We start from the raw sequence: 13,991 nt of genomic DNA on the forward strand, positions 1-13,991 counted from the left end.
TCTTTGTTACTGTAAAGCTGCAACGGAACGACTTTTTCAGTAGTGTTTTTAATCACAATTAAGAACAATTTAAACATTAGTAACACAAATGGCTCTACTACAGCCTTCAGGTTATTCAAGTAGTGACCCAACGTGTTTAAATTTAAACTTCCAACTAACTTGGCAGGAGAGGGATGCCCCTGAAATCATCATCATATACACATCATCATATACACATCAGCAGGAACAGACTAGCTGTCTAGACACAGAAATATCCATGATTCTGATTCAAAACATTAAAAATCTCTTTAAAAATCAGATCTAGTGTGAAATCAGCCCCGAGGTGAGAGGTGTGTGCTGCAGGAGGCTACGTTGTGACGCCGCCTCCTTCACACAAAGGCACTTGAAGATACTGGCACTGAATGAATTGGATCTTGAGGTGTGGTTCAGAAATGGAGGTGGTGGGGTTGTTATGAGAACTCTTGTGTGAAGCGCTGGTGGAAGTCGCGGAGCCGCTGCAGCAAAACCTTCAGCTTCTCGGTGGGCGGCAGGATGGTCATCCTGGACAGAAGACAACAAGAATGTGGTTGATAATGTTAGATCATTGTCGCTAAACCAGAAGCAATGTAAATATTTGCTGATTTTAGACCAAAAAAAAAAATCACTTTGTGGTAAGATTTCTTCCCGTAAGGAGTTAAGGAATTAACTGTTAGTAGGACTACGTACCTGAAGTGGAAAGTTCCCTCTCTCTGGCCAAAGCCACTACCTGGCACCAGGCAGATCCCCTCCTCCTCCAGCAGCTTCATACAGTAGAACATGTCTGGGATATGGCCTGCCTCCTGTGGATGGACACATGCTCATTTAAACACATTCATACAGACAGGTGTATCTCGTCAGTGAGATGAGGTGTGTGTGTGTGTGTGAAGCGCAGACCTTTGCCTTGTCGATGGCCTTCTGAGGTAGAGTGATGCGAGGGAAGCTGTACATGGCCCCCTGCACAGGGTTGCAGGTTATACCGGGTACTGTGTTTAAGATCTGCTCTGTTAGCCTGGCCTTCTCTGCTAACTCTGCTAACACTGCTGTCCGTTCCTGAAAGGGGGAGGCAACAGGTAAAGGACAAGATTGTTGAACTCACACAAAACGTAATGGTGCATTCACATTAACTCGTAAAGTCAACATTTAATTTTACAAGTTTTTCACCTCCAGCCAACATTTTCCACTGTTATTTCTTTTATAAACACAGTCCTGATATTTCAGGACTGTGTTTGTAAAAGAAATAGGCACACACAGGACCTATACACATGCATTCATCTACGGAGAGGTGTCAGAGAAAGGGGGCTGCCTCATACTGAGGAAAATGGGAATCTCTCTCGCTACCATTCCAGACTCCTTATAGACAAGGTCTTGAACAAGAGGATCCTGCTCTCTGCGTGTAGCCTGAGCAGACAGGACCGCCTCTTTATGGAGTTCTCCGTCCTGATTGGATCAAGTGGGAAAGGAAACCGTTGGAGTATACAGCGTATCTTAATACAAAATTAAGGCTTACAGCATCTTAAAGAATTGATCTCAATCAGAGCATGAGCGCTCAGAGGGACACTTTTTCAGTCAATTACATAAACTTATTATACCATTTTGCATCTTTACAATATAACACAATACAATAAATATTTGTCTCTGGCCCTTGGTCCACCACTAAGTTTCAGTTTTGGCCAAGTAAGCGAAATATCTGGGCACCTGCTATAATCAAATCTCTGGCCAGACAGGTTATACAGTCGATGCAGAAACATGCATTGCAACTCCAAACACAAATCTCTCCCAGCTGGACACTCATATTTCCTAAGGGCACATTAAGGACCATCAACCTAATGACTTCCTTGACCATAAAGCTTTCACTTCACCGTAGGTTGGATGGACACAGGCTTCCGGCGGCATGCATAGTGCATAACAATGTCTGTAAAGGTCAAACCTCTTCTCTCCTCTTGAAGAGTTGACGTAAAACATCGCAATTTGAACATGTGCTGTAGTAGTTTTCACCACGACATTACACAATTCAAAAGCTGATTATTCACAACCAACTCGGGGCCCTCGAAGACTTCAGCACACTCAATACAGGCTTTATATGCATGGATTATATGGCGTGGTGTTTGCGAGTGTTTACATAGTAAATTCCGTGTTTGCATACACTCAGTGCATTGCCAGGATGTGCGCTAGCAGGCGTGTGTTTTTCGCAGACCTTCATAAATGTTGTGTAGGAGGGCTCGTCAGGCTGCGGGGGGTTGACCACCAGGTCCATGAGAGCCTGTCCAGAAACTGGGGGGCACAGACGCACCGACACCAGTTTGGTGAGCTGGGCCTTTACCTCAGGGTCCATGTTAATCACCTCCATGTAACCGCCACGGAATCCACACCTGAGGAGAGCAAACAGAGGACGCCAAACACAAAGTTTACCCACAGTACAGGTGAATACATGTCAGCAAAGGGAACTCTGTGTTTGCCTGGATACTCACTCTCCCATGTAGCATTTGGAGGTGGAGTGGAAGGAGGCCATCTCCACTGTACTCGAGTACTCTGGTCCCATCTCAAACAACACCTTCTTAAAGGACTGAAACTTACAGCCCTCTGCGTACACATTATCCTGATAGACCTTAAAATAGAAAAAAAACAGCTTTAATACAAAAGGCCTCATTAGAGTTCAAAACAAAAATCTGTACCCAAAAGAATGAAGTTTAATGTGCAGAGGTGAATGAAAAGGGAACCTTTATGTGTCATGAAAAGTGAATGACATACTGTATTTCACTTTTGCACATCTAATGAAAAAAGGTGAGTATGTTAACATTTTCAAAAAAGGAATGAATTGCATTAAATATGTCAGTGGTCCAAATAAATCAGTAGTCATCAACAAGGATAATTGATGGCTAAATTCTTGACTTTACTTTGTCAATCTGCTGAGTATGATGATTTTAAAGGGGAGACACTACAGGTGAAAGCACTATTTCATCATGCACTGGTCAATCTTGAGATTACAAATATATCTGAATATTTAGAGAGGTATTATATGCAACATCTGGCCACCTGTCAAACCTGTCACTGTACACATCAAATGGGTGAACAAATGGGAAGCAGCATATCACCAACGTAACCACTAACTGTAGCTGCCGTTAATTAGCTCTTAGTCTTAGCTCTTAGCTACATACTGTACCTTTAATTAGATAGAAATTGTATAGACAGATAGACAACAAATTATAGTCTAGTCAGTAGTAAAGTTGGGAAGCCTCTTAGTGATATTTATTATTTCAAAGAGTTTTGGCACTTGCATACACCAAACCTTCTGGGTTATTCCAATTTACAGTATATTTGGGGGGGTTTTTAACCAAGGGGTTTGTTCATATATCGTTCTTAGCCTGATTTATAGAACTTTCTATTCTTAAAAACATGGCACAAATTGTATGAATGTTGACAGGATTTTCTCATTTATAAATAAATAACAAATAGATTTCCAAAAATCCCTTTGTTTGTCCTCAACTCTAAGAGGTTGGCAAAGTCGAACAAGAATTTTGAACCTGGCTTCATCCAATGTTTAGATGTCTGTTTTGGGAAAAGATGAGAATGTGAGCAGTTTAATAAGATAATAACTCATTTTCATATCTAAACATTATATCTATAAATCTTGCAATGCAATAAATAATTGTCTTGATGTGAATAATCTACTGGGGAAGGTTCATGGAGACACCTCTCCATTAAAAATCGTAGTTAGATAATCAGCAGAAAACTTTGAAGCTTATTATTATTATTATTATTATTATTATTATTATTATTATTATTATTATTATTATTATTATTCACTCTATTTGCATTACAAACCGTCAATGTCAAACAAGGTGGTCAGTCTTTGAAAAATAAGACAGGAGCTTTGAAGTCACTAGTTTTGTTCTTTAAGAAAGGAGAAGCAATGAAAGAGAAACATATGTGTTGAGGAAAGGACATTGGTGCATTACTTCATCAGCCATGAGGAAAAGATGCTCCTCTTTAACAAATCGGATCACATCTTCAATGCACTGCCTGCTCTGGACCTGACCTATCACACAGGACAACCATAGGTTGATGATTTAAACCAAGTGAGGAAATACAAAAGTACAAAATTTCATGTAACACACAGAGCGTAATATCACCAGACATACCGGTGGGGTTTCCAGGATTGATGATGCAGAGGACACGGGGATTGCAGTGCTGCCTGGCTGCATTGAGGGCTCTCCTGAGCTCTGCGACATCAAGGCTCCAACAGTTGGCCTCGTCCAAGTAGTAGTGGACCTGCACAGCACCCAGGTCTGTAATAGCGGCCGAGTACAGAGGGTACTGGGGGATGGAGATCATCACACCTGTACGGTCACAACCCTCACCACGAACCAGCAACTTTAGAATGGTCTGGATAAAGAAGGAGGGAAAGAAGAAAACACAGCTGAGTATTGTTCTATTGCGATATGGCATAAGTGTTGTCTTTTCCTGGTTTTAAAGGCTGCAATACAGTCAAGTGATAGAAAGTTCAACCTGTTCTTATATTTTTCTTTACCAACTTTGGTCATTATATCCACCTTACTGATGATTATTTATCAAAAGTCTCATTGTGTTAATATTATGTAAAAGTATCAATAGTCAACCTGAAAATACTGTAACAAAATTGATGCATAAAATATAACGATATTTGATTTAGTCGCCCAGTCCTAGCCTTAATGGGGGGCTTCTAAGGATATTCTGGCTCTTTGATCATTTTGTTAGCATGCCAATTAGCCCATTCGTTAGTTACGTCTGTCGTTAGTCATAAAAATGTTTTTATTTCATTAAAAAGTTTTAACCCAGCCTGTTTAATCCTCCTGTACTTTTAAATACATAATGTTTCTTTTTCAAATGTGAAAACTAATAAACAAATAAACAAAGAGGAGGAAAACAGAAAAAGTGCAAAAGTCATTATATTTGGAAAAACCTAAAAAAAAAAAAATAGAGATGAGCTTTACATGTCTACTTATAAATATAAAAGTCCGGATCATTGGCCAGATTTGAAATAAAGTAGTTAAACTGGCATGATGTAAAATATATAGCATTACAAGATGCTCCTTTCAGTGTTGAAAAAGCATTTACAGTATTTAAAAAGGAAGGTAGATGTACAACAGTGCTGCAATCAAGGACTGTTTTCATAATGGATAAACTGAGTAATTACTTTGTCTACAGAATGTGAAAAATGCGAAAAATGCTCATCATCCTGAGCCACAAGGAACGACCTCAGATTGCTTCTTTAGTCCAACAAACAGTCCAACACTCACTCAGATTCATATTTAGTGTCGTAAATGACAATATGAAGCAGCAGATCCTCACATTTAAGATGCTGGAACCAGCAAATGTTTGACATTTTTGCTTGAAACATAAATGTAATGATTAATCGACTCATCGCTGCAGCCCTTCTGTACAATCAATCTGATCTGGTGAACACACTGTGGGCAAGTAATCTTACAGTTGAGCTTAGCAAGCAAAAGCACATATCTTGTACAGTACAGCAGTAAAGTGTATCTTAGGGTTATTCAGTAGTCTGATTAGGTTGCATAAAACAAGAGAAATCTGTATTGACAGTGACAAAGGTCACTAATGTGCAAAGTACAGCTGGGTGTATGATTAACAGAAGCTGAATAGAGACAAGATTTATAGGCCAATTATATGTATGTAGTATGTCACTCACACCTGGCATATTGGTGTGAAAAACCTGAAACGCAGAATATTGCACCGAAAGGATCAAAATTATTCACTTCGTCTGCAAGTGGTTTTAATGTTGTGGCGAATCGGCAGTGTTGGGCATGACATCGCTACAAGAAGCAGCGTTACTAGTTTAACTATATTTCTCAGTAGCGTGGTGGTAGCGTCGCTGTTTTCTGAATCAAATAGCTTTTCAGTAGCTTAGCTCTTTTATTGACCAAGTAGTGCGGTAGCATCCACACAAGCTACATTTTTCCAAACATCTCTGAAGCTCAGCGCAGTGGCACTTTCTGCTGCAGTCTGAAATTAATGGATCAGTCAGTGATGCCACCACCAAAGTATGGCGGTTAGTCAAGATCATTAGCTTAAAATGTATGTAGATATAGCTACTAGTACAGAGTGAACCCAATAAAAAATACCACTTTTAAAACTGCCAGTTATATGGGATACTGGTAGATGGATAGAGTACTTTATTAATCCCAAAGGGAAATTAAAGTGTCACAGTGATCGGCTTGTAATGAATTAAGGCAACATATTAACTCTTGTAATGCTTACCACAATGGCATCACTGGCTCCAGTGGAGAGGTAGATGTTGTCAGGGTTGGAGGCGATTCCACCATCTCTCTTCTCTATGTAGCGCGCCACATCCTGACGTATGCACTCAATGCCCTGGCTGGCGCTGTAGGCCCCTTGGACACATAGAAATGAACTTTGAATCAAACACAAGGGGCTACATTGATCAGGGGATCACATTCTGTTTAAATAGTGTACGGACTGTCCAAATAAATGCGCAATGTGTAGACAAATGGAGGTGGGTGCTGTCCCTGTGTTGGCAGGAGGGGGAATAAATGTGGTTGGTGGAGCGAGGGGGAGTTGTCTGACCTATACTGTGGCCTCCGCAGGCCTCGAGAATACGGCGTGCTCTTTGTTTGGCATCCTCTGGAAACATGTTGTCTTTCAGGAGTTCAGGGTAACTACACATAGCCAAGACCTGCAGTAGAAAATGACAAATTCTTACAGCAAATCTCAACAAGCACCTAGACACGTTCAGAATGCATGATTCTGGAAGTTCTACATGCAGCCACATTCTTTTTAAAACACAAGCATTCAAGTAACTTGAGACGAGAGAATGTAAAAAGTGGTCCTACTTGTCTGAAAAATGTGATTGGTTTCTGGCCCATGGCGTGAGCATCGCCTATGTTAGCCTTGATGACTTCTGTGAAAGGTTTCTTGACTCCCTGAAAAAGATAAAGAGACAAAGAACTGTAAGAATCTGGGAAGTGAAGTCTCTCATGAGCAGGTGTAGAAAATACTGTATTTTAGAAAATACAGGAATTTTCTACACCTGGAAAAAAGTGAGAACCTGGTGACTTGGTGTTGTGTCTTGCAATAACAAGTGGGTGTGAAGGAGACGTATGAGTCAAGATACTTGAGGACTTCTTTCTACAGTGAGAAAAGTTCTTGTTCCCCTCATATGTCCATTTTTCAGTTTCTTTCTTTCATCATCAAGGAAGACAACAAACATTGCAACAAACATGTTGTAAAAGAGCCGTGTGGCCCCAAAGAAATGGCTCTGTGTGTCTAAACTGTTGGCTTGTATTGTTTTGGCTGTCTGGAGAAAAGCTTAGCCAGTCTACATTACTACTCTCAGGTCATGTATTAGATTCATTGACAGAGGCATTGCATGTAGACATTCTTCTACAACCCATGTTTCGCAGGATTACGACACCTTCTTTCTTAAACATTCCATCTCAGGGCTTTCCAAGCCAAATTCCCTCAAAGTCAAGGACCCAATTGGATTTTTTAAATTCTGAAATAAGGATTAGAGTTAAATACAGTTACAACACAAATGTTTTATAATTAATGCTAGCAGGCTTTAAAGAACCTTACAGACCACAGTTATGAAGGTTGCACAATGAAATGGCTATAGAATAATGACACCATTTGCATTTTGATTGGTTCCCTAAACCTTACTTTAAATTTAGTCTTTTATTGAAGTAAAAGGAAAATGCAGGCTGGCTGCAGATGAAGTCAGGCTGGCACTATTTCTGTGAGCTTTCACATCTCCAATATAGAGAAAATTAATAAATGAATTCATGTTTAATCATGTACTTTGTTCGTAGCTGTGAACTCAGGGTAAAATGCAAAACAACATGGTTCTCTTTGCTACAGTGGTGCTGGCAATAATACCATTTTGGAAACACTGAAATACCAAAATAACTTAGTCTCTATTTCTGCAACAATAAATCCACAGACTTCCAATATTCCAGTTGTAGTTAAACTTTTTTAAACGTTTTCAAGGAGTTGTTTTTCTCTCAAATTCACAAACCTTCAAGGACTTCAAGTATCCATAGGAACCCTGGCTTCAACTCTCAGACTAGAGACACTTGCATTCATCTCACATATGCATCTTCTCTCATTAGCAGCCATTTGTTTTACAAAGACCCTGGCACAGAGTCTGTTTTGGCTCATTGAGCAGGAAGCGCTGGCCCGGGCAGGAAAGACGTCGCTGCTTCTGCTGGGGCTCACAGAGACACAAACCCCTCTGTTTCTGCTTGTGGACTCACTCAAGCCTTGCTGGCTTAATTCAGACCCATGACGAAACTCAAGTTGTTGTTTTTTTTTTTTCATTTTATGTTCCTCCCCATCACGTCACTATTCATCGTCATTGACTCAGCAAGTCCTTCGTCTTCATCTCTTTGGTCTAATTGGACCTGCAAATTCTGGATTGGTGTCTGTGAGTCTGTTTGCTGGTCACGTGCTGCACCTGTTGCTCTCTCTCAGATGATGTAATGTGACAACAGATGCCTCCTGCTACTTCGCACAAGGGCCTGGCACTAAGGTTAAAACAATAGATAACATGTTAATTGTGAGGATGTTTTTGGGCTTTCTGACGGTGCATTCAAAACCACCTCATAAATCGAATTTACTGCGCACTGGTGTGAAAATGATACAATTCTAAACGTCAAAAACAAAACTGAAAAGTTTCAGAAAACTGAAAAGTTTCCCCCAGCTGTGGCCAGCTGTGACGGAAGATGTGTGATGCCTTACTCTACTAAACGCATCCAAATCAGGACTTTCATTTGCAGTCCAGATATACAGACTGCAAACAATATTAGTTTTGCAAACCCCAAGTCAAAATAAAAAAAAAACACACTTAGACTGAGACTGCCTCGCCCTGTCTCTGTTAGATTTCTGCATTATGCCTGATCCCCTTCATAAAACCTCGACAAAAAATTCGAGTGAAAAAAAACCTGTTTAGTCTTCACTTGTTTGCCAGCAGATAATGGTGATGTAACAAGCTCTTTGTTGAAACCTGCCTCAAGTGTATGCAGTTGAGAGCAATCATGACAAGGTGCTCATTAAGCAGACTGAAAACACATGTTATTTGATTTAAACCAACATTAAGAATCTCTCTCTGCATTTGACATGATCCTTGTCATGATTCAGTCTGTTCTACATACATAATAAAATACCTGGCAAAAGGCCTCACAGGGCAAAGGGAGAGCTTTCCTTAGAACTCAGTCAATATCATGACTTCTATGTCCTTGTGTGACTCCAAGAGCGAGGCCTAGATGTGCTTTGGGTCAGCGTGAATTCAGATATGGGCCTGTTTGAAACCTAAGTGGATGAAGCACGTTTCCTTTTTAGTCCTCCTCCCCGCCTTGTCCTCGTGCAACAAAGAGGCCGCTGTTCTCCAGGATAGAGTGGAGCCAGTCGGTTCCCCCGGCTCAGCGCTGCGTCCTACTGCTCACTCAGCACCAGGCACTGATTACACAGGCCGGACCAGTGAACCAGGCCAAGAAACCCTGAGGGGCTTAACAGACCCTGGCCTGAATTCACGTTTCACTTGGTCTTATGAAACTGTCAACTTCCGTCTAACAGTTCAGATCAGTTATGCAGTTACACGGGTTGCTTGCCGATTACAGATTACATGGTATTGGAAGGGTGCATAGATTTGTCTCCACCAGGGATGTAATGTTTTTACCCGTCTATGTGTTTGTTGATTGGTTGGTTTGCAGAGAATAGGATTTTTTTTTTCTCACCTTCTTTAACATTGAGATATAGGGTGTTTTTTTCTACATTTTCATTAAATTCTCAGGGAATAATGCATGTAGGTGTGGGACACTATCAAAATCCTGAATCCTTCCAATTTACTCTGCAGAGGTCAGCCGCTGTAAATAGAAGAAGTTAATAAAACATAACATGAAGTAGGAATGAGATCTGATGAACTCTGAACTGTTTCTCTGTTGTCACCACTCTTTTGTTCTGGGACAATGCAGACTTACTAGAAGCTGAGAACCAAGCCTAAATTAGCTTACTGCAGTGCAAGCACTGTTGTACCAGAGGTGTGGGTAAGGATTTATAAGAGTCATCATCACACACACACACACACAAAATCTGCTGAGTAAAAGTGAAAGTGTTCCAGTCATGGATCTGACAGGAAGAGCATCAGCAGATGACCGAGGGGCTGCAGCCAACAAAACTCCAGGATTTCACATTTCAAGTTGTTTTCACTCACTGTGACATTGCATTGCATAATCAGTGAAAATAAACTGGAACAAATAAGTATATTAATAAAATGGGAACTAAAGTGGACCCAGCACACTATTGTCATGTCCTTTATGAAGCAGCAAATGTTTTAAGTAACTCTAGTCAAGCACTGAAAATTTGGCTCAAAGGAAAAACAAGTGCACTACTGAGAACCTGCGCACTTTCAGCATAACTAGGACTGCTTCTTCAGAGAAAGGCCTGTGACGCTGCTGGGCCTCACAGCTGCAGCTCCGTCCAATGAACTCTCTCCCCAATGGGGAGGAGGGAGGTTGGTAAACCCAGAGAGACAAAGGAGGACAGAGAATGTACCCTCTTCATCTTACATAATAACCCTGCACGATACACATCCTCCACTCTGGACCCTGGAGTAATGTACTCAAACTAAAACTTCCCCCTCCAGCTAGTCACGTGTCTCGTATGCTTGCAGAGAGGGTTGCATTTCAGTTAAAAAGACACTCCTCTTTAAACTACTTGCCCTTCTTAAGGAAAGCACGGTGGATCAATATTAGTACAGCAGGATGTAATCTGAGTTGTTATGTACAGCAGTGCAGAAGAGGAACATAACATCCAGACCACTGCTGTCATGCTGGGACTTTTAAAAGCTGACCTACTGTCTGCGTCGGCAGAAACTATCCAAGGCAAGCATCTTTGACATCTGGGCTACTAACTTCTCTTTCCTCTCTCTTGAAGTTCTGACCATATCATGAGGAAACAGAGCAGGGAAATTACTTTTTTGTGCACACTGTCCACAGTAGCTGGTGTGTGCCAAAATCCACCCAGAGGCACTTTTAATATTTGTGGACCTGCGGCGTTTTCATTAAAAAGCTACAGTGCTTGAAAGAAAGGACGGAATGATCGGCTTCAGATGAAAGATTACAAGTTAAAGGATAACTACACCCTAAAATGAAAATTAACCATTCACTGTCATGCTGATCAGGTGGAAACATATCTGGAGCATCACAGCAAAACCCAACTTCCCATCTACTTGGGTGGGTGAGTAGATAATGACTACATTTGAGTTTTTGGATGAACTTATACTTTAAGTCGAATAAATACACTTTTGTATCTACTCTATCCATTTTCACACTTATCACTAAAAAACAATAAATCCAAAATGTGTTGCGACGCATTAAGACATGACACCATGAGGTTGACTTGAAAACAGCTTTCATAACACCTCCACACTCTCTAATGGGTGCCACATCAGCGCTGCTCTGAACTTTACAGCTCCAACACTACACTCTTACCTCCCTCAGCTCCTTCTCTATCTGCACCGCTCGCTGGACTACGGGACCACGAACCGCGTACTCGACCTTCTTCACTCTGGGGTTCATGTTGTCCACAGTGAGCACCTTGCCCCGGCACGGAACCCCGTTCGCCGCCTGCTGGGACATGTTGTTTTTGTTGTTGTTGTTGTTGTTGTTTTCCGCCGCTGTCACCCTCTGGACTGATATCTGAAACATGAAGGAGAGGTTGAGGAGTGAGCAGAAAGTCGGAGCTGTGGCTGCACGAGAGCAGATAGAGAGTGTGAGTCCTTACCAGTTGCTCACTAGGCTCGCGTGCTGTTTGTCGTCTTCACTGACAGTTGTGCCTCTCGCGCGCCTCTCGTGCTGCTCATATTCCCACCCAACCGCCACGCCACGCCTTCCGCGCGCTCCTGCTCGCGGTTGGCTGGAATTCTTCACTAACTTTGCGCCTCAGGCTTCAGCGTGCCAAGTGACGCCTTCATGCGCGGTCGGACAAACTTTACCCCAAAGCGTACGTCGCGTGTACGACGGGAATGATAATGAATGATGTAATGTTTAAGAGGCAACTTTTATGAGCAACAGACTAATCTGAGTATTATGATTCGTCATTCAAGTGTTTTGCAGCAATGGAAAATGTATTCTAAATGCGAAACACAGAGCTTTTAAATGCTGTTGCATTCAAAGCCTCATCTTGATTACAACACACTATTGTATCTCAAAATAGGTTTTTGTCATTTTTGGCCACATAAAGGATAGTTCAGCTTTTGAGAAATTAGATATTAACTGCTTTTGAATCAGTTTTAAATTAATTCCAGAATAAATGCAAGTGATAGGCAGGCCTTAAAAAATGTAATTACCTGACAGGATTTTTAGTTTGTTTTAAACAAAAATGCAGAAGTCTAACAATCCTATTGACTTTCAAAGTACAAAGATGCATTGGAACAAGCTATAAATACATCACTGACATTTCACGTTTTAGTGGCAAATTTGTTGGTTGATCATTAACACAGCAAACAGGCGTGGAGCAACTTCTTGAAATTGTATTCAGCCATCCTGACAAATAATCCCTCACCATTTAGTTGTTCATAATGGTTTTGTAAGGAGCTCAGTCATTAAATGAATATAGTTGTATAAAAGTACAAGATGTTCAACTACAAAGTTCTGAAAAATCTAACTGAGTAATTGACATGAACACAACACTGCTTTGGCGAGTTGGTTTTGTCAGGAGTCATGGGGCTGCATGTTTTGTTAGGGAACTTTAAATCCGTCATGTGCCTCGCAATGAACAAGGAGAATTTTGAGAAAGACCCTTGGATTGCAAAAGTTAACACACATTCTCATTATTAAGCTACATCGTTAAAGATTCTATAAGATTATATATATACTCATGTTAAGATTCAACCTTTTTTTATTTTGGGTATTTGAATTGATAATGTTCACATGCTTTAATGTTCAATAACACATTATTGTTCTTATTCTGTCTGTTTCTGCTGCAACTCTGTTCACCCTCTGTCTGAATACTCTGGTGCCTGTCTCTTTAAGGCCTCCCCTTTAGAAAAAACAAGTATGCTCTGATTGGGCAGCTCTCGCAGGCCTTGTGCAGGCTTGAACATTTTGATACTTTTATAGTATTTGTATCGTACCTAGATCTGGTTTTAACACACAGGAAATGACACTTCCTACAATATGTGACATTAAGGAGTTCCAATATGTAATAATTTAGATTCAAAGCATTCTTAAAGTAACCAAAATTAAGAGAATGTTAAAAAATAAGTTTGAACTCCAAGTCAACACTTGCCTGTCCTGTTTTGTAATACTGCTGTGAGCTCCCAGTCTGGATTGCTTGCGGATAACTGAGCTACTTCAGCTACAGTTAGCAGCATTTAGTGGTTGCTCAGGTGATATGCTGCCCACAAGGTGGCCAATTCTTATATTATATTACAAACGGCACCTTTAAAATAATTTAGTTGAGATAATTTAAGTGTAGCCCATACCTGTTATTATAGAGTCTGAGTCTCTTTCCCCTTCAAAATAGTGTTTTCTTTGGAACTCCCTTCATGGTTGGGGTTAGGGGTCGTAGAAGTGACTGACTGGGGTTGAGGCAGGGTCAGGTTGGGTTAACATGAAAAAAAGACAGAGGAACCTTTTTTGTCTAGACCAGGAGTTAATCACAAGCCATCTCTGCGTTTTCCAGCCTTGTTCCATGGTTCACAGTACCTCCCAGGTCTTTATTAAACCTGCCAGAGCATAATGTGAAAGAGGAAGATGGGCAAGAGGGCAGGATTTAATCTAAGGTTATACAGTGACATGCAGAAATATTTATTTTGTTTGGGCAGGAGAACAAGAACCACAGAGTTCTTGGTGTGTGTTAGTGTGTGAAAGGGACAGGGTGTGAGACACAGTCTTGGAAAGGGCTTGGGAAAGACATTTGATATCCCAAACTAAAACGGTTCACATACAAGCATGTGATTC

General features: G+C 40.9%; 1 protein-coding gene across 2 annotated transcripts; it reads right to left on the reverse strand.

Moving 5' to 3' along the window:
* Positions 1 to 29: 29 nt before the first annotated feature.
* On the reverse strand, positions 30 to 11,938 carry si:ch211-217a12.1 (alanine aminotransferase 2-like). 2 transcript variants are annotated; one of them, XM_030397604.1, is made up of 12 exons: positions 11,812 to 11,938; positions 11,520 to 11,726; positions 6,867 to 6,956; positions 6,601 to 6,709; positions 6,274 to 6,407; positions 4,158 to 4,401; positions 3,975 to 4,054; positions 2,487 to 2,623; positions 2,213 to 2,387; positions 913 to 1,068; positions 706 to 818; positions 30 to 540 (listed from the first exon to the last, which is right to left on the reverse strand). In XM_030397604.1, exons 2-12 carry the CDS (start codon positions 11,664 to 11,666, stop codon positions 450 to 452), a joined length of 1,476 nt encoding a protein of 491 aa, XP_030253464.1. In that variant the 5' UTR covers positions 11,667 to 11,726; positions 11,812 to 11,938; the 3' UTR covers positions 30 to 449. The 2 variants fall into 2 exon arrangements, with proteins under 2 accessions (XP_030253464.1, XP_030253465.1); XM_030397605.1 differs by lacking the exon at positions 11,812 to 11,938 and having other exon boundaries at positions 11,520 to 11,750.
* Positions 11,939 to 13,991: the final 2,053 nt, after the last annotated feature.

This window comes from Sparus aurata, chromosome 19, assembly GCF_900880675.1.
Source record: "Sparus aurata chromosome 19, fSpaAur1.1, whole genome shotgun sequence".
Classification (NCBI taxonomy): Eukaryota; Metazoa; Chordata; class Actinopteri; order Spariformes; family Sparidae; genus Sparus; species Sparus aurata.